The sequence below is a fragment of the Mesoplodon mirus genome (assembly GCF_964341445.2).
Source record: "Mesoplodon mirus genome assembly, chromosome: 7".
NCBI classification, from domain to species: domain Eukaryota; kingdom Metazoa; phylum Chordata; class Mammalia; order Artiodactyla; family Ziphiidae; genus Mesoplodon; species Mesoplodon mirus.
The window spans coordinates 112560645-112581941 of record NC_138983.1 but is presented as its reverse complement, the minus strand read 5'-3'; the positions used below and the strand labels follow the sequence as shown (position 1 = coordinate 112581941).

At 38.5% G+C, this 21297-nt stretch overlaps 1 protein-coding gene across 4 annotated transcripts in view; it reads left to right on the top strand.

Moving 5' to 3' along the window:
- Window positions 1-21297, top strand: part of PDGFD (platelet derived growth factor D) — a 226117-nt gene that overhangs the window by 148558 nt on the left and 56262 nt on the right. The window contains exons 2-4 of one of the 4 annotated variants that reach the window (XM_082626483.1): window positions 2968-3154; window positions 6250-6430; window positions 9345-9449. In XM_082626483.1, the coding sequence (XP_082482609.1) occupies window positions 2968-3154; window positions 6250-6430; window positions 9345-9449 (473 nt within the window). Of the gene's footprint in view, window positions 1-2949; window positions 3155-6249; window positions 6431-9344; window positions 9450-21297 lie in introns of all 4 variants that reach the window. The other 3 variants (XM_082626482.1, XM_082626485.1, XM_082626484.1) reach the window with 3 other exon arrangements.

The following is a 21297-nucleotide window of genomic DNA, read 5'->3' as shown; positions in this document are numbered from 1 at the left end:
GCTTAAAGGTTTAGGGACAGAATAGACAAAACATTTTGGCTTTTTTCCTTTCATTTTAATTTGCTTTTTAAAAAACATCCAATGCATAACTCAAAGTTATGAGGATGTGAACCTCCTTCTGTATTAAAATATAAAATAAGAACTTATATTCTTGCCATATAAACATAAATCAAAATTATTCCCTCGCTATGAAAAATGACATATTTCATATTTTTAAAGTTTAACAACTAGTACAGTGTTCTGGTCAAGAGTGTGTGTGCTGAAGATAGACTGTCTAGGGTCAGATATTGATTTCACCACCTGCTTTGTGCCCTGAGGTCATAAGTTTCTTAAACTCTCTGAGCCTCCTCCTTTGTAAAGTGGGGATATTACTATTTGCATAGAGTTGTTGTGAAGATTAAATGAAATAATTTAAACAACTTATTGGAATGCCTGGCACACAGTTATTGCTCCATAAATGTCAGTTACTATTGGAAAACCAAAGTAAATGCCTTCATTCAGGAATGTGACTTTGTATATAACACTTGGTAACTATCTCAGGTTTAACCTGATAGGTTGCTCTCTGTATCTATAATTCATTACAACTCTTCTGCTAAGAATAGCCCTGAATTTGTCATGAAGTTATAAATTATATATAAACAATGTGATTCAGAAGTCAAAGTGGATGACAGAGAGCAAAGAATCTCAAATTGCCTCTAGCAAATTTCAGACTAAGAAGGAAAAATACCTTCTCTTACACAGAAGTTAAGAGCATTAGCTCTGGGACCAGAGCACCGTGACATGACTGCAGAGCCAGTGCTCTGATCTCCTAGTCCAGATGCAGGGAGTGGGGACATCAGCTCCTCCAGCCACCTTTGCTCTTCCTAAGACTGTCTCCCACACAAAGGCTAGCTGGGCAAGCACAACACATTAAACACTGAATTAGCCAAAAAAAGAAAAAAAAAAGTTGAAATTCTCATACATACCAGAACATTTGTAAAAGGGAGAGAAGCTTTTGCATTTCACATTCTGATTCCTTGTTCACTCTCCTTCTCTTATTTTGGAAGCTTTAACAACCACCCTCCACAACCCAACCTTTCAGTGGTTTCCACCAGCAATTTAGGCCTCCCTGACTAAGCTCATTGAATTATAGGCTTTGGAGTAAACTCTCTGCAGGAGGACATAAATAGACTGTGGCTGGAGTTCTGCTTACAGAGGAGTCTAAAAAGCCAAAATCTCAAGTGCAAAGAACTCTGGACATTGGGAGATAGGAAAAATGGGTCCACTGTATGGTGCAATTCTGAAGTAAACTACCTGGAGTTAGGTCAGATTTCATAGCTTAAGAGCCTAGTCCCTACAAGACTGTACTTCAGTCACCCATTGAAAATTGTGAGGTACCCAGGTTACCCATACTCTTTACCAACTGGCTATAAATTCAGGGTTGCCTATAAGCCCCTTGAGTTTAATAATTTGCTAGGATAACTTATAGAACTCAAGAAAGCACTATAGTTACAATTACAGTTTTACTATAAAGAGTACAAATCAGGACCAGCCAAATAAAGACACTTGTAGGGTGAGGACTGGGAAGGTCCGAATCATGAAGCTTCATGTCCTCAGGACATGTCACCCTCCTAGCACATCAGTGTGTATCACGGACCAGGAAGCTTACCCAAGACTCAGTGACAAGAGTTTTTATAAGGGTTTCATTCTGTTGACATGACTGATTGAATTGGTGGCAACAGGCTAGGGCTCCAAGGCCTCTTACCTCCAGGGAGGTTGGGAAGTCAGGCTGATATCAGAGCTCAAAGCCACATGATTGGTCTTTCTGTTATAGCCAGTCCCCATCCTGAAACTATTTAAGGGCCCACAGAGAATCACCTCATTAGCATAAAATCAGGTATGGCCCCAGGGGCCTACCATGAATAACAAAGACACTTGCATCACTTGGGAAATTTTAAGGGTTTAGAAGTTCCCTTTTAGGAACCCAGAACAAAGATCAGACAAGTTCTTTATTATACAACATATGGGAAATAGAATTAGAATAGGAACTATTTTAAGTCACCAAAAACGAAGACCAAAAAATTATGATTTTTATGATGGAGAAACAACTGGAAAATGTCATTTGATTATAAAATAAATGGTCATTAAACATCATTAGATTCTTTTAATTTGTTTTTCACTCAGTTGTTCATTCATTCAACAATATTTATTGAGTATATCCTGGGCTAATCATTGAAGATTTACTGTTACATTGTCAATGAAAAAAAAATGTTTGTTTGTACAGTTGACCCTTGAACAAAGTGAGGTTTAGGGGTGCCAATACCCCACACAGTCAAACATCCACATATAACTTTTGACTTTCCCAAAACTTAACTACTAATAGTTTACTGTTGACAGGAAGCCTTATTGTTAAATAAACAGTTGATTAACACATATTTTGTATGTTATATGTATTATATACTGTATTCTACAATAAAGTGAACTAGAAAAAAGAAAATGTTAAGAAAATCATAAGGAAGAGAAAATACATTTACAGTACATATATGTATTTATTGAAAAAAATCCACAGACCCACACAGTTCAAACCCGTGTTGTTCAAGGGTCAGCTGTATTACATGGAAAAGAGGAAGGATGAACTATTTGAAATATTTGTTCAATTTTAATTCCGATTGAAATGAGCCTGAGTTCTGAGATAATCATTAATTTTGCTTGTCAAAAATGATGTTGAGAGAGCCCCCAAAGTACCAAATATTAGGCATCAAGCCTAGATTTATGAAGAATTTGGGGAGGTAGAGGATAATAGAAAAAATATGGATGTTGTTTGTTTAACCACAAGGCTGCCATTTGGCCTTATGTTTTTAAACAAAATCAAGAAGTGCTTTGAAATGTGATGTGTTTTAAACTGTTCTTTTTTTGCTTTCCTGTAATTGGAGCAACATACTAATTTCTACAAGTTGTGACTACTAACAGAGAGCAATCACCTCACAGACTTGTACCGAAGAGATGAAACCATCCAGGTGACAGGACACGGCCATGTGCAGAGTCCCCGCTTCCCAAACAGCTACCCCAGGAACCTGCTTCTAACCTGGTGGCTCCATTCCCAGGAGAAAACAAGGATACAGCTAGCCTTTGACAATCAGTTTGGATTAGAGGAAGCGGAAAATGATATCTGTAGGTAAGTGGGAAATAAAATCCATTTTAGGGTAAAATTTCAAAGTAGAAAAAAAAAAGACAGATTTAAAACATCACATCAGACTTCTCTTTGGGGCCCTCCGGACCTATCTGAGATATTCGACTTCTTTTTCAAAAAGCCTTTAAGTCAGTCCTAATGGACAAAATAAATTGGAGCGCAGACTGCCTCTGCAGAAAGCCTGGTAACCTGGCATGACTCACAGAAACTCACTCCTGCAATTGTCAGAGCCAGGCTGTGTGACTCCCAGAGAAGGGGGGAATCTGGGGGCCCCTATCTTGGCCAGGTCTAGAACAAACTTTGGGAGCAGGTAGATGCATCCAATATCCTGGGTCACCTGTGCCATGTCACACGGCTCTGGTGCAAGCCTGCCAGGGCTTAAGGAGTGTATTCCATCTGCTGGGCTCCAGGAACTGACCCAGCACTGGGAGATGATGATGGCAAGGACCCTGTCAGGTCCTTACCTGAAATCGTAATTTTAAGGCCTCAGATATGTGTAAGAAGGAAGAGAAGGCCACCTCCCAGGATCAGTGTGCTCCTCAGAGGTCTGTTTCTTCCTGTAGTTTCTGGGTCAGCAGAAGATGAAAGCTGCACCTGATAATCTTCTCCCTTCTTAGCATGTTTATCAGAGAAAGCCCTGGCTGTTGTTCTCTGAATTGTCAGCTCACAGCATCTTATTCACTTAATTAGCATGTGTAAGATGCAGAGGATTTTCTTTTTCCTTTCTGTACTTTACTGCACGAACTTGTTCTGCATTGCCAATGAACTACTACTAAACTGCTAAATTCTTTCAGCAGGTTTATTTTACTTTGAATAATAAAAATCAAAATCGGGTACTTCCAATTTGGCTGTCCTTTATTGCATGTCTATTATGCTGACAGCTTTTATTATGTTGCTGTTTTTTCAAGAGTAACAGCAGTGACTGTTACTTTCTAGGACCATAGAGGGTAAAGTATGCCAGAAAGCAGAGATGAATACATGCAGGAAGAGCCAGTTAATATTTACAAAGAGAATAAGCTTGAAGAGACCTTGTGTCTTTTCAGCCTTGAAAGGGAGAACTCATTCTCTGTGCTCAAAAAAAAAAAAAAAAAAAAAAAAAAGACTTTGGAAACAAACGAAAAGCTACTATTATGGGGATATATGTATACTTATAGCTGATTCACTTTGTTGTACAGCAGAAACTAACACAACATTGTAAAGCAATTATACTCCAATAAAGATATCTTAAAAAAAAGAAGATTATTAAAGGTGATATCATTGAAGAGACACTGGTCTCCACTGCAGAGCAGGATTTTGATCTGGTAGTGATTGAGTCCTTTTGGCGTCCTGACCTTAAAACTAGGAGAGGAAGTTAGGATGGTTTCTTTTCCAGATCCTTCATCAAATCAAGTTGCTCCTAAAAATTTATGGAGCGAGGTAGAGAAGTAAGAGGTAAAGGGGAGAGGAAGCAGGGAAAGAGGCAGATCAGAGACCTGCCTCAGGACCCTCCCTGAACCAAAATGGTGCTCTTTTGACTTCAGACCCAGAGTAAAAATTGTGCTGATGTTGTGTTTTTTAAAAAACAAAAGTGACCTCTTGCATTATTAACAAAGTTTCAAGTATATTCTTGCTTTGTGCAATAAATATGATTCACATATATTGCATATAAAATGAAATGCAATTGATTTCCTCCCATCTGTTCCAAACCTCCTTGATGTTTACACTGTAATATTTTATTGCTGGAATAGCGATTCTTTCTTAGTGCTTTTCACTTTTCAACACCGTATATTAAGTAGTTAATTTATATAGCACCCAAGAGATATTCAGCTGGTAAAATTACATAAACCTTCTTATTTTGCTCATTAGGAAACTGAGGCAAAGGACATAAAGGCCTCACAAATCACTGTCAATGAAATTTAGTAACCATTTTATTATGCTCGCTGCCTCCTTAGATCACCCTGCCTGATCCAATAAGAGCTCTGAGGTGCGTGGGTAAGACCAGTAAAGTTGTATTAGATTTTTTTCATATTCAGACCTGTTGGTTCTCATGCTGATTCCTTTTGGCAATGTGACAGGAAAATATAAAATGGATATGAGACTTCTGCCACTGTTCACCTTGAATGCTCACCCTGAGTGCTCGTTTGCATTGTGACTTTAGCATCTGAGGTCATTTGAGGAGAGGTAGATTGGAGGAGTGAGACACTGATGCCCAGAACTGAAAGGCACAGAGTTCAGCTCTCAAGCTGAATGTTTTAAGATCTTGGGTGTCTGAAAATAGAATAAATGATCCCTAGAAGATGTCAGCTTGGTCACTGAAGATGTCCTATTATGTGATGAAAAAGTGAGACGCTGTGGAGGGTTTTTGAGGATCAAACAACTCTGTGGAATATCTAAAATGTCTTTCCTGTCTTCTTCAATCCTGGGATCCTGTGTTTCTCTGACTGGTGCCAGTGGTGAACCCATGGTCTTACCCTCATTCACACATAGCCCAGATATTTCCAATATTGGCTAGTGCACATCCCTCCTCAAAGTCATGTGCTTCCATTATGATAAATGTCATAGTTTGTGATATGATCCTTCCAAAAGACAATTTCCAAAAAGAGAAAATAGTCTTTTTTATTTTACCATTTATTTTCTACAATGAGAGTGCTGATTTTATGTGCTGTATAGGTATAGATCATTTCCTTTCTTAAGGTAAATTAATTCAAAGTGGGGATTTGTTTAAAAACTTGAGATAGTAAATATTTGGGTATATAATTAGAGCTACATCCCCTAAAATATGACAATAGCTTATACTTGTTAGTTTTTCCAGGAGAACCTTATGAGGCAAATGCTCAGAAAGTAGCCCATTTTGATTTTTGACGACTTAGGAAGAGTTATGGCTAAAAGTGTGTAAGGGTGTTTCCTCCGAATAGATTGTTGAAGTTTGAATTTGAGAAACCTAATCCAAAAACTAGTTTTCCTTCTAAAATATCTGTAGGTTATAATTTTCATTTCAGATGATAGGTCATGAGAAATCACATATGTTAGTTTCAATGTCTCAGTGAAAGTATGAATTTCAAAGTCTACTTCAATCAAAGTTTATGTCAAATTGGTACTAGGTATGATTTTGTGGAAGTTGAAGATATATCTGAAACCAGCACCGTTATTAGAGGACGATGGTGTGGACACAAGGAAGTTCCTCCAAGGATAACATCAAGGACAAACCAGATTAAAATAACATTCAAGTCTGATGACTACTTTGTGGCTAAACCTGGATTCAAGATTTATTATTCTGTTGTGGTAAGTAGCTTAACCACCTTATGATTAAAAGCAGACACTGGTTGCATGAAGTACAGAGATCATTTTCTGTGATTAAATTCAATGGTGTGAGAGTGAATGAACTGTGTTAATTGTCTATGGTATGCTTTGTCCCTGCCTTGTGGCCAAAATGTTAAAGGCTTCTTTAGTGAGAAATGCCATTTTAGCTCTATTAAGTCAATGCTTAGGCCCATGTATTTTGAAAGAAAGCATAGTGAATAGAAAAAGTAAAATAGTTTATGGTAAAGCATATACCATATTGCCTTTGATTCAACTGGAGCAAAATAAATATACAGCCAAATAGAAGGTAAGTGAGAATTGAACCCCTTGGTTTGAAAAATTGTCCATGTAATTCTAATCACAGAAGAGTCCCAATGATTTTAGTTTAAATTATGACTCAAATTTGGGGAGGGCCTATGTTATCAACATAGAGCCTCAGGGTTAGCAAGTATCTTAAAAATTGGAAGGTATAATTCAGGACCCAGGGTTTGATTTTTGTTTACTACACCCATGCTTATTTGTGGTCTCACCTCTACTTAAACACCTCAGCAGCCATTTCCAACTTTATATGCTTCTAACTATTAGAAAATCTTCAACCTCATATTGCGGCATAATCTACCTTGTAGTTAAGTCTAGTTGTTGGGTCACACATGGTCATGGGTCTTCTTTACTCAGTCATTCATTAGTAGAATAATATAAAGTTCCTTCTTACTGACAAATATTCTGATAGGTGTAGTAGATACAAAGACAAGCAAGAAGACAGGGTTCTTGAACCTCCTGGAGCTGATAGTCTGGTGGAAATGACAATTAGAAGCCATAACAACTGAGATTGATAGTAAGACAGAAGTACTGGGTGTTACAGATGAAGCTCAGGGGGATATTGGGATAATTTTGCCTATACATTACGTTTAGGATACATTAAATATCCCTGAATCCTTCAGTTGTTCATAGCATATTGTCTTTTGCTCTCCTGGCAACGTCTTTAACTCTCATTCAGTTTATTGCTATCCCTTTTCAAAGTGTGGATGCCGAAACAGAACACAGTACTACAAATGGAGCCAATTTGGGTTTTTTTTCTCCTCTTATGAGTTAAATTTAGAGTAGGAAAAATCTTGGTTTTTTTCATCTAATGTGGTTTCTTTTCTCTTTTTTTTTTTTTTTTTTTTTTTTGGTGTGTGTGTTATGATGAGTGGTTAAACACAAAGTGAATTCTACATCAGAATACTATAAATGAAAAAAGAGCATGTGGTGATACTGGTTCCAGTTTTAATTTGAAAATAATCCATCAAACATGATATACATTATTGCACACTCATGCAGTGCTGCTCAGCATTAAAGTGGAAGTGTGAACCTTTGGTTTCTACATTTCTTTGCTTTTAATGTGTTCAGTGATGCATCTGTTCTCAATTGTTCATGGACAAAGCAGGCTCAGCATGTTGGAATGGTGATGTGTCAGAATGGCTTAGTGAAGGATCTTTTTTCCCCTTAACATATCAAGGCCTGTTAGTGCTCATGTGTATACTTTATGTGAAGCTTTGGTTATGACTAAGTTAAATTGTCCATAAGTCAGTTAGAAACACCTTAACACTAATACCATATCTTTAAGGCAAAATAACTCCTTTTTGTAGAAAAAGGCAGTGCAGGTGTGGATTTAGGGAAGAATGAATATTTTTGTTTGAGGTGCTTTGGGTTACAGTGCAGGCTCATCACTCATTTCCTAGCCAATGTTAAGTGGAATATTGGACAGCTTTTGTAGTATGGATGTAAACTGTTAGGCATGACTCCACTCACTTACTTATTCACCTCCACCAGTACATTCAATTGTATTTTTAGAAATGATGGTTGTCATAACTTTTTTGTTATACAGCCTCTTGGTCTGCATTCCTTGAAAATAGCTCCAGGCTCTCTTTCCGCTCCTAATTGGCTTCTGGCACTAAATATGATCAATTAGGGCCAAAGTGCTTTGGTGGCTGAATTCCAAGAGGTAGAGTGAGCTTAACCTTCAGGTGTATATAAACTCTAGATCTGTGTGGCTTTTTGATAAACTCTTGCATTTGATTCTTGTTCAACAGGGATCATTTATGCCTTGACCAATGTTTTGGAAAGGTCATTTTATTCATGTTTAAATTTTTCTTGGAGAAACTTTAAAGCAGAGTTTATGAACTCAAATGCTACAAAGCCCAGACTTAAAATTCATAGTGAGCCAGATATAAAATTAGAGGGAGACAGTGGGATTAAAAATGGAAAACCCCAATGTATGTAAGACAAATCACTATGCTGTACACCTTAAACAGTGCCATATGTCAATTATATCTCATAAAACTGGAAAAAATGGCAAGCCTTCTTTAGGTATATTTAAATAATGATTTTTTAAATGTTGTACAGGCCCACAAAGCCTATAGAGTTTGGAGGCAGCTGTTTTGCAATCCCTCCTTTAAGGAAGGGCAGGTGCTGGGGAAATTTGAGCAATAGTTCCCGAGCAATCACAGTGCTCTTAGAAAATGGCAAGTAGCTATTTGGATAGGTAAAGACCACCCCCCTTCTCATCTCTACCTTTCTATCTCTCAGCCTTCCATCAAAAGTTTCTCTTCTTTCTACCTTAGTGACTCTACAGTTGTACAAGGGCCTCCCCTGAGGCTGTAAGTTATAGATGCCCAGGACCATAAGAGCCCATTACACTGGAATCACATCTACATGGTTCATGCTTATGATGTTTTTGGAATACCAAGTCTAGTGTACATTTTTAGTCAAGTTTTCACTCCAGCAAAGTGTGGGAGACTGACTAATGGCTAACATCCTGATCACTTATTTTTGGTTAGCAATTATTCTTATATTACAATTTTGTTTGGTGTGCTTGGAGTTCAATTGTCTACTTTTTTTTTTTTTTTTTTTACAGCATCTATCACAGTCTTTCCTAGGGCAAGGCAACCCAGCCATAGGGGACCAGAGCTTTGCTGTGAAGCACACTTTGGATCAAAGGAAATTTCCCCAGTTACTAATGGTGGGATATAGAATGAGTCTCTTACCTTTTGATTTTACATCCATAAAATGGGGATAATAATTGGAGTTGGTGTGAGATTTTAAATTAATAGCAAATACTTATCATAGCACCTAGGATATAGTGGAAGTGCTCAATAAATAATGGTGATAATGATCCTACCTTTACCATCACAAATTGTGTGCGTGTGCATGTATATATATATATATATATATATATATATATATGTATTCCCTCTAGATAAATGATAATGAACTATTTGAGGGTAGGACAAACGTCCTGTGTGTATTCCACACAGTGCCTTATACATGGCTAGACAGTGTGTTTGTTGAATTGACTCTTCCTGAGAAAATATGATTCAATTTTGTATTTCAATTTTTTGCTCTCCTACTCAGCTTTCTTTCCTAATTTCACTCAGCTGAGGAGGAGAGATACCATCAGAGGGCATAATGAAGCAGAATGGATAATGTTATCAAATTGTTATCAAGATGTTTTGTCTAAATAAATTAAGCTCTCCCATCTCAAATCTAGTTTATTGGGGAATGAATGGTTGGACTGGATTGTTAGGAACCTTTTTTGGAAGACCATTAAGTAGTTTATTGGAAAGGTGTCCAATTACAAGGCTCCCAATGGATGGTGTGCAAAGAAGTCGGCAAGCATGGGTATATGAATTTCAGCTCTGCTGCTCACTGGCTAAAGGCTCAGTTTTCTCATCTGTAACATGGTGATAACACTGACTGCCACACAATTAACTAGTTGTAGGATTAAATTAGATAATTTTGTAAGCCACCCTGCCTGGAAGTTAGTAAATTACTCAAATATCTGCTGCTCTTATTGTTATCATTATCATTGGCATAATAATTAATATATCATCAGGTGATAAATGAACTTGGCAGTCCTGTACAAACAGCCCAGCTGTCAGTGTGTATGTGCATACACATATACACACACGTCTGACCATAATTCACCTCCTTCATCCAAGGTAGAAGCATTTTATTGTATATTGTGGCAAACATTTAAAAAGCCTTTTATGTGTGTGTATGTTTAATGGAAAGTACATTTTTTAATTCAAAAATTCAAAAATTATTTATAACTTTTTTATTGAAATATATTGATAAATGATGTACAATATTGTGTTAAGATAAAAATTAAATTATTTGAAAGCTATTCCCAAACTTTTTTGTTTTATTAACAAACTCTAGTTTATTTCATAAGTTGAATTTACTAATACCCATTCTAAACACTTTCTAAAATAAAAAAGCAATTTTATCACCAGTTTTTTAACTGTATATCTCTGCAGTTTGAATTAACTTCAAGTGGCACAGTTAAGATTGCCATTAAGATTAATACTCCACATGAATCATGGCTTTGCATTATAAATATTTTTTTTGTAAGTAGAGGAAGAAAGGGAAGAGGTTGGAAAAGAAGATGAGGATGCAAAGAGAAAGGAGGAATAAAACCAGTGAGTTAATAAATAAGATTCTCAGTTATAACAACTTTCACAGATTCTAATTTTGCTCACCTAAAACTTACCAGTTGGTGAAACAAAAACAAAATAATGGTGGACAATTCATTATTATTCCCCTAAACTAATTCTCAAACAAAGCTAGAGAGTAAAGGACCTCATTCACTTTCTCTACAAAATGTGGAAATTCCATCTTTATTTGCATAGTCAGATAAAAATTGTTGAAGGTTTTGAATATCCATGGGTATTCTGACCACTTCAGCCAGGACTGTATATAGAGCCAAGGATAGTCAAGGTGAGGGTGGTAATCACATAGCAGATTCTGTTTACCTCAGCTTCTACATTTTGGTATATCCTTCTGGAGGTTTGGTGATATGAGAGCTGCGGTATTATTTATTAAATGCCTACTGTGTGCTAGGCCAAGTTCAGTCTAGGGTCCTGGAGATACAGCCATGAGGAGGATAGGCAGATCTCTGTCCTCATGATCTCATATGGTAGCAGAAAGAAGCAAACAATAAACATTTAAGTAAATAGGGAAGTAAGTACATACATACAAACATAAATTTTTTGAAGTTCAATAAATGCTAGAAAGAAGATAAAAGACAACAGTGTGATGGAGAGTGACTGGAAAAGGATCCACTCCAATCAGAGAGTCAAGGAAGATCTGTAGGTGTAAAATTTGAATTGATACCCAAAAAAGGAGCAGGAGACACCATGGGAAGCTATGGGAGAAGTGCTTTAAGGAAAAGAACAGCAAATGCTAAGCCCTGAAACAGAAAAGAGAAGACATCTTTGACAGTAATGATTCTTTTGGTATCTTGGGATTCAGGCTACTGGAAGGAGGCAAACATAAGAGAGGGAAGTAGAACAGCAGCTCATTGCTCTCTCAGCTAAGCATGAGAAAGAAGTTTTCTTACCCTCATCTCAGCCCATCTATTTTGGATGTTTCTCAAATCTTTCAGTACTTAGACCAGGTAAGGTAGTTAAAACCAGAGGGTGAGCTAGGGGAAGATACTAAGAAAGTGTCAACAAGATAACAAACAAAGTGTGGGGCAGAAAGAAAACAAGGGGCATGGTCCAGGTCAAACAGGAGGATAGCATATGCATACTCCAAAAGCCCTAAGTAAATGTCATAGCAGTAGACTGCCAAGTTGGCAAGCCCAGGAGCTTCAGTGGATATTGGTTGAAGCATTCATTCTTAAGGCCAGAGTCTCATTATTGCAGCATTTTATAGGCAAGGCTAAATAAGTGTTCTTATTTAAAACTTTACAAATGTTCTAAAATTTCACCAATTACAGAGATCATTTTGATGAACTAGGAGTCTCATTGGGAAGGTTAAGTGAATCAGTTATTTTAATCAGATTACCTTCCTAAAATCGGAATACATAATGAGAACTTTGATAGAGTTCTTGAGAGAGTAAAGAGCAAAGTGTAATATAGTCCTAGAGCAAAGAATAATTTGACAAAGAATATGGCTAGGTCCAGAAGCAAATGATAGGGGTTGAGGAGAATAAAGGGGAAGTGGGCTCTTGCAGGTGGGGGTGGGGAGCAGAAGAGGAGGAGGTAGGTAAAAATAGGATTAAGGGAGCAGGAGGTGACAAGAAAGTGAGGTGGAATGAAATCCCATGATAATATGTTCCCCTGAGGAATTCAGGGCATTTTTGCTAGTTATGTATTCGTTTTAATGCATTATTCAACAGACTTTTTATTGGACACCTATTATGTTTCATGCACTTTGATAAATACTGGATATAGAGTAGTGAACAAAACGAGACAAGGTTCCTGCCCTCATAGAACTTACAATTTGGTAGGCACAGTCCTGATGATGATGATGATGATGATGATGATAAATATATTATAACATAATAATAGTAATAAATAATAGCATCTAACCCTTTGGGTTATTGTGAGGATTAAATATATGGGGCAATGTATGTAAAGTGTTTAATTCAGCACACAGCATATTGTAAATAATCAATCTGCTGCTATTAAACCATGTATTTTGCCTGAAGACTGGTTGTAAGAAAAATATAGAATCTTAGAGATCCAGTGCCTAGGCCAACCCTCTTATTTTATAAGTGAGGCAGCAGACTCAGGTTGGGTAACTTTACCAATGAAATGGTGAACACAGGTTGTGAGTTTGTCTGTGGTCACGGAGCTCACACATGTGTTATCCAATGAGATATGAAAGCTGTGGACCCTCTCCAAAGAAAAATAAATATATCTAAATTTTTGCATAAAATACCAGGGAAACCCCCTGAATCTCATCTGTGATGTCCCTTAGATGCAGTTAAGAACCCCACACATATTGCCTCTCCATGTTCTCTGACTTTGGGAATGTTTTCTTCCATGTTGGCTAATCCTTTCCAACATAAGCAATGTTTGAAATAGTACTTTACTACTGTAATTAATTTTCCTCATAAAACCCATGTGCTAATCACATGAGCAGATGACTCCCCAGGTGCTGAGTAAACACATTTCCAACTTTGAGAGGGATGCTGTTTAATGGCACTTGGACAGTCCAGTATCCTGTTTATCTAGTATTACATTATACGGACTTGCCACAAGTAAACTTCTATCCTTGAAAACAAGAAAGATGCAGTGATATTAAATAACTGGGCCTCTTTATACACATACCACTTGTTCTCTATAACTGTGCTTTTTGATGTACTAATATTTTGGTAGATGAAGAAAGTGAGAAAGATGAAGAAGGAAAAAGCTATTCGGCTATATGAGAAAGTGGCTTGCGTATTAAAGATATGCCTAAAACAGAGCAGTATTTCTTTCTTAAAAAGCTATGAAGAAGTGAACCTCAGTAAAAAATATCTCACCTAATGTTCACTTATAAATTCAACAGATACTTCTGAGAACTTACTGTGGATAATAAAAAGAAAATGATATTCCTGTGAGGGAGAAAGGCACACAATTATAAAGCACTGTGAATTGCAGTGATGAAATGTGCATGGAATATTCTGAGCACAGAAGGAGGAGGAACACATAAGGGATGCTGTGTTCCTCACAAAGATGGGGCTTGCTGTTGTAAGGAAAGATAAAAAAGTATTTTTTTTCCTCTACCTTCCTAGGTCCTGTCTTGAACTCTGCAGATTAGACTGGCCAAAAACAGGTTAAGGAGAGAAAAGCACACAGATCATTAACACATGCATATCATACAGACAGGAGCACTCAGTGATGAGTAACTCAGAGCGGTGGTTGGAGCTTGGGCTTATATAACGTTTTAACCAAAGGACAACACATTTTTAGAGAAGTGACAAGGCAAAGGAAAAGGACTTTTAAGTTTCTAGGGCAGCAAATTGCAGGAAGGTAAATATATGGGAGAATAAACGGAAGCGGAGGACTAGTGAGTAAAGTTTGTTATGTGGATTCCTCTGGTGCCTCTCTAGGCTGATAAGGGTTCAGAGTTGTCTCTGGTGAGGGGATGGGGGATAACCTTTGCAAATTTATGTGCTTCTAGGCATGTAGCGTGAGGACAGAGAACTCTTCCTGAGCCTGCTTCTTTTCAATTGCCTTCAGCTCAAAATAATTCTTATGCGAAAGTGACATGTTTTGGGGTGGCATATTCCACTATCATTCACTGGACTGGGCCATGGAGGGAATAGCACCCCGAGAAGGGAGTGTTGCCTAAACAAAGACACAAAGTCAGAAAAGCAAGGCATTTTGGAATATTCTGATGAATTAATCCAAAGTGTTGCAGGTTGAGGGTGCTAACCACTTACTATCCTTTCTTTATTCTTGCCAGTAGGAAAGAGATACAAGAAGCCAAAAGATGATTCAAGTAGCAACTTTATTAATGTTGGTCCATGAAATGCCGAATCTCAGGACTTTCTTGTAAAACTAGAGTAGAGAATTTGGCTGGGATCCAAAGCCAAAGTATGGTTGTCCCAGTACTGTGATGCAAATTCAGAACAAAGGATTCTTTTCAAGGGGTCTAGGGGATACACTTACATGCCCCTCACACTGCATAGAAGGTCACAAATAGTCACAAACAGGCGGGAGAGCTGTTGAGGACAGGATGGCCGACTCTAATCTCAGCTGTGCACAGCAGATGGACCCAGGGAGTGGGGAAGAGCTGAGACCCTTCCCAATGGTTGGTGTCAGAAGTAGGCAACCCAAGAGAGACATGGGAAAAGGGGATGGGGATGAAGAAGGGAGAGAAGATGGAAGAAGTGATGAAGGGAAGAAATTCATGAAGGGAAAAAAAAAATGTCTGTTGATATCTCCATATCTGAGGGCTGAGGCAGGAGTATGGAAAAAAGCATTTCTCCTCCAGAAGAGCAAGCAAAGATCTTTGTGCCCATGAAGGGTCCAAGACCACAGTGATTTTTATGCTTTTTTCAGTCAGTCATCTTTGGTTACAGTCCTCGGGGAGTCAATACTACCCACCTCTGGTCCTAAGGAGAGCTAGGTGACCCACTCCATCTACATAAGGATCAGCCATTATGACTGGGAAATTAAAGATCCCTGAAACTTTGGGGAAACTCTAGTCTTCTCTCCCAGGTGAACGAAGGAATGAGAAATCAATCATACAGACAGGACTCATCTAGCATTGAAAATAACTGTCTCTAGCGTTCCCTTTATCAGTGGGAGCGAGACAGATTAAGGCTGACCTCCATTCAACATTGCTTCTTTCACCTGTGAGAAAATTGAGCTACATAGTCAAAGTGACTCTTCCCATATTTCAAAATCGAAAATAGGAGCCAGACAGGAAAAAAAAAAAAAAATTTAAAAGAGAGATTGAAAAGGCATGGAGAAAGAGAGATACATGAATAAATAATCAGGTTGCTTCTTGGCTGGGCCCTGCTAACCACTTCCTGATTGGTCTCTTATCTCCCGTCTCCCTACTTTTAGTCTCTCCTGCACATGGCTGCCAGCTGAAGTAGAGCTGTAAATAAGTCATTTTCCAGCTGAAAACTTGTGAATGATTTTCAGTTTCCTGTGGAGTAATGTGTAGATGCCTCACTCGGATACTGAGAGCCTTCCATGTTCTGATCCCCCTAACATTCTAGCTTCAGTTCTCCCATCTCCCTCCACAGATTGTTCAGTCCAGGCCAACAGCATTATGCCCTGAAGGCCCAACTACTACATGATTTTCCCCCTCTTATCTCTGACAGTTAACTTTTAGATGTATATTTCCTCAAGAATCCAAGCCCTCCTCTCTCTGTCAAAGACATACTCATGTCAAATACACCACTTGTTCTTAGCTCCTCAAGCACAAATGCTCTTTTCCTTTGTCAGGCACCCACATTGCTATTCTTTATTGATATTTTTTTTCAAAGAAAAAGTAATGTATACATATACCAGACATTTTTGAAAATACATAGAAAAGTAAAAAATAAAAAATAAAACCACCCATAGCTCCCATCATTCAAGTACAACCACTGTGAATATTTTGGACCATTCTTTCCAGCCATTTTTTAACCCATGGAAACCTATTTACAGGTCTCACTGTCTCCATTAGAGTGAAAGCTCCATGAGGGTCAGGAGTGCCTTATTCCTACAGGTCTATCACAGGGCATTGTGTACTAAGTAGGTCTTAACATGTTTAACTGAGCTGAACCAACAAGTAAGTATTCATTGAGCTGAACCAACAAGTAAGTATTCATTGAGTACCTGTGATGCATCTGACAGTTTGGAGGAAAAGCAATATATAAAAGCAATCCCCAGTGAGGCATAAAGAGACCATTGACTATGTTTTTCCAGACTTAGGATCAGAAAGACTTTCTCCCTCTCACTCTCATGTTACAGTCATATCAACATACCAGTGGCCCTCAGTTGCTTTGGTCACTGGGCATTGGAAGGGGTGGGGATGAGAGTGGAGGAGTGGGGGCTATTGTTGGGGTCAAATGTCAGGAAAACTGTGGAATGGAACCAGGCATCCTGTTTGCAAACTCTGCCTCCACTACATTTTAATCTCAAGGAGCATGTAATTGTGTCAGTAACAGCCTGACCTCAGCAGTTCTTACATCAGACTGTGTAATAGTGACATCATAGCACACATGGTTCAGATCCTCTATTGATGCAGCTGCTGAGCTGCCCTTCCTCGTGAAGAATGTCAGCAGCCTTGAAAGACTCAAGTCTTCTTGTTAATTGTACAAAGGTCTTTGAGGTCCTGATGTCTGTCACTCCAAGGGTCTTTGCTGAGGCCCCAGGAGCTTTCCAGGTTTTTAAGATACTCCAGAGCTATTTGCTTGTTTGTTTATTTGTTTTGAGGTTTTCTGTACAGGAAAAAGGGTATATGAGTCAGAAACACTCAAATTCAAATCACTGTATTGTCTATGAGCCTTAGGACATATCAGTTAAACTGACCAAGCTGGTCTTTCTCCATCTGTAAAATGGGAAGGATCCACCTGCATCATAAAGTTGCTTGAGGATCACCTTTAAAATATATGGGTTTGATAAATATACTATACACAACAGATGGAACTATTATTATTACTGTTACCATCTAAATGTCTTTGGAGAATTAGAATCAACTTAGGTATATCCCAGGTCCTATAAGAGATTTTGTGTCTTAGTTCATCTGGGCTGCCATAACAGAATACTGTAGCCTGGGTGCCTTATAAACAACAGGAATTTATTTTTCACAGTTTTGGAGGCTAGGAAGTCTAAGTTCATGGCACCAGCAGACCCATTGTCTGGTGAGGGCCTGCTTTCTGGTTCAGAGACAGCCCTCTTTTTGCGATAACCTCACATTGCAAAAGGGGCCAGGAAACTCTCTGGGGCCTCTTTTATGAGAACACTAATCCCATTCATGAGATCTCCACCTTCATGACCTAATCACCTCCCAAGGGCCCACTTCCTAAAACTATCACATTGAGGATTAAGTTGCAACATACCAATTTTGGGGAGACACAACAGTGGGTCTCTAGCATGTTGGAAGCAGATGAACACAGGTGAGATCTATGGACTTGGAGTAAGGTCAGGCCTAGGAACAGTTATGCAGTATGATTCCGATTCCCAGCTAAACCCACAGATTTAGGCAGATGTGGGAGAAGAGCAAGGCAAAACCTCTTAATACCTCTATTCTGCTATGCTACATTAGATGTATACTCTCTTCATCCCTTTTGAACTATTCATGAAAATATCTTGAACTATACATTTAATATGAAGATTCTAATTTTGCCAGTGTATTTGTATTTTAAAAGTTCCTTGATGTCACTCCTATAGAAAGACATCCATTCCTCATCTACAAAATACTGTGCAAATAGCCCCTTTGGCTCATATGCAAGCCAGGTCTCTGAAGTATATAGTTGTTCAAGCTATGAATACTCAATGTCATCTTCTGGCTTTTTTTTTTTTTCCTAAAGTGCTAAAACAAGCTATTTTTACAAGGAGAAAAAGACACTAACACCCCCCCCCCAGTATTTTAATCTCTGCAATAAATATCTCTATAGCAGATAACAAGGAAATATGAATTTGAACTAGAAACATTTCTTTTAGGCATGGAGGATAACCTAGATAGGGAAGGGTTTTTTTAATCATTAAAGAATAGAAATATGAATACAAAATCTTAACCAAGAAATCAGTCCTAAAGAAAAATCAGTTATAAAGGCAGAGCTCTAAATTAAAATTTCAGACCACTACCTCATTTTGATTTAATGGTACAATTAGTTAGAATACACAGCTATCAATAATCTGTTTTCTTCTGTGCCTTTTGTAAGAACTTCCCTTGGATAACAAAAACATATGCTATTTATCAATATGAAAATAAAATGATGTTTCTAAGTCCCGTGGTGGGCAGAATGGCAAAGCAGATCTAAGTTTTTGTGCCTCCAGTTTCCTTTTGGAATCTTCTAAAACCCTAATCCACCCCACCTCACCCCACCTCTGCCCAAATGTTTTTTTTCCTCACAAATCAAAATGGCAAGCAGATCTTTCATGAAGACCAAGCTGTAAATTAGTTCTCTAATTAATTCAGTCTCTCATTCATTCTACATGTATTTTTGTGGATCTCCATCTCTATGTCAAGTTCCAATTCCTGGGGATACAAATAAGATGGGAAACCTGCCCTCAAGAAAGGAAAGTTAAGCAGACCTGCTGTTATCAGCGATAACAGAAACACAAACTGAGAGGTTGTGGGAGGGGATAAGAGAGAAAGTAATTGTGTCTGAGGGAAAGAGAAGATGGTCAGGAAATGAGTCACAGAGGAAGCAGTAGCTGACCCAAGGAAAAGGTAGGGAATCATTCAATCCAAGCAGAGGGAACAAAAAAGCTGACTGATGACAGCTTTTTTTTTTTTTTTTTTTTTTTTGCGGTACTTGGGCCTCTCACTGTTGTGGCCTCTCCCATTGCGGAGCAGAGGCTCCGGACGTGCAGGCTCAGCGGCCATGGCTCACGGGCCCAGCGCTCCACGGCATGTGGGATCCTCCCGGACCGGGGCACGAACCCGTGTCCCCTGCATCTGCAGGCGGACTCTCAACCACTGCACCACCAGGGAAGCCCGTGATGACAGCTTTAAAGCCTTACTCATCCCAAGTTATTTGCATGTAAAAGTGATAAATCCTAAAGGTAAAAGGAAGAAAATTGGCCAAAAGCATTTCAAGCTTAAACCATAGAGTATAATTTAGCATGAAGCATCACAGTTCCAAGAAAATGATTCTTAATCAAGTGTTTGCAGTAGAACTATCTAAAGCTTTTTTTTTTTTAAACTGTAGGCGCCCAGAATTTACCCCAGACTTAATGAATCAAGGGCCTGAAAAACTATTTTTATAAGCTCCTCAACTGATTCTAATATGCTGCCCTGATAAAAACTATTTCCTTTGATAAGAATTCTTAATTTATAAGCAGAGCCCCAGAATGTACACTATCCTTTAAAGATACCATCCTCAGCTTCGTATCTGCTACTTGTTTTACCACTTCGATAGCACCGTTTACCACAGCTAATTTACAGCACTTATGTGTTGACATTTCTTGTTCTGGTTTTAACTGGACGATGAGCACTTTAAAGACGACGACAAGCCTTAATTATACTGTGTCTGTTGCTTACTCCCATCACTAAGTAGGGTGGCAGTTACTCAGTAAATGTTCCTGAGTGAATTAATGTTCTGTAAGCTTCCAGAAGTCATCGTGAACATTTCTAAAACATGTGCTATGTACCAAGAACATAGTAGGATTAAATGAGATAAGATACGGGAAAGCCCTTTGTAAAATGTAAGCGCACCACATAGTTTCCAGATATTGTAACAAACTACTGAGTGTGCTTCTTAATTTCATTAAAAAGCTCCATAGGCTGAATTCACACTTTTACATCAATGTAAATATATTTAAGTCCCATGAAAAGAGACCTCTTAATTAATTAGTTTTCTTATTTATTTATTTATTTTTGGCTGTGTTGGGTCTTCGTTGCTGCACGTGGGCTTTCTCTAGTTGCAGCGAGCGGGGGCTACTCTTCGTTGCGGTGCGCAGGCTTCTCATTGCAGTGTCTTCTCTCATTGTGGAGCACGGGCTCTAGGCGCGCGGGCTTCAGTAGTTGTGGCACGCGGGCTTAGTTGCTCCATGGCATGTGGGATCTTCCTGGACATGGGATCGAACCCATGTCCCCTGCATTGGCAGGCAGATTCTCAACCACTGCACCACCGGGGAAGTCCTAATTAGTTTTCTTAATGGCACACTACCTTCACATCAAACAGCAAGCTGGTTCACATCTTCCATTAGTCCATTTTCTGTGTGGAAGCTTTAGAAGAGATGGGCACAGTGGCCACTTTCAAAGACAGCATTCATGTTGTGATCCGTGCATGAAAAAAGAAAGCAAAGCAGCTTTCTTACCTCATTCACACCATCCCCACATGTGGCCCATTCTCTTCTCTCAGTACACTAGATTGCATTTTGAAGGTACCATTGTTCTAACCTTCAGTTAAGAGAAAATTTCTTCAATTTTGCTATTTAAAAATAGTTTGCTAAGACAGAGGAAATACACCTAACAGTGCCTGTTTGCTTAGCTGTTGAGAATGACTCTTTTTATGATAAGGGTACCGGTGGAGACTGTAGCACTTGCGTCTCCCCATCCTCCTCTGGGCTGTGGAGTGCCTTGACTTTGTTTTCAGTGCACTTACTATACAGTATCAGCCTTCTTTTCCCTGTTCTAATAATTCTATAACCTCTACTTTAATTTCTATAAACTCTGCTTCTCAACACATTCCAGTCTGAATGACTTCTGCCTCACCTTGTTTAGACTGGTGGTCTCAGTAACCAACCATATTTTTAAAGGAAAATAAAAATCTCTATACACAGTTATTTTGGGTATATTGAGACCCAATTTCCAATGTGGGGTGGAGGGTTCCCCACACCAGCAAACAATTCTCAGGCACCAGCAGGGTATCCAAGAATTCAACTCAGTTCTGATACTATCTACCTAGAGATAGCGTCAGA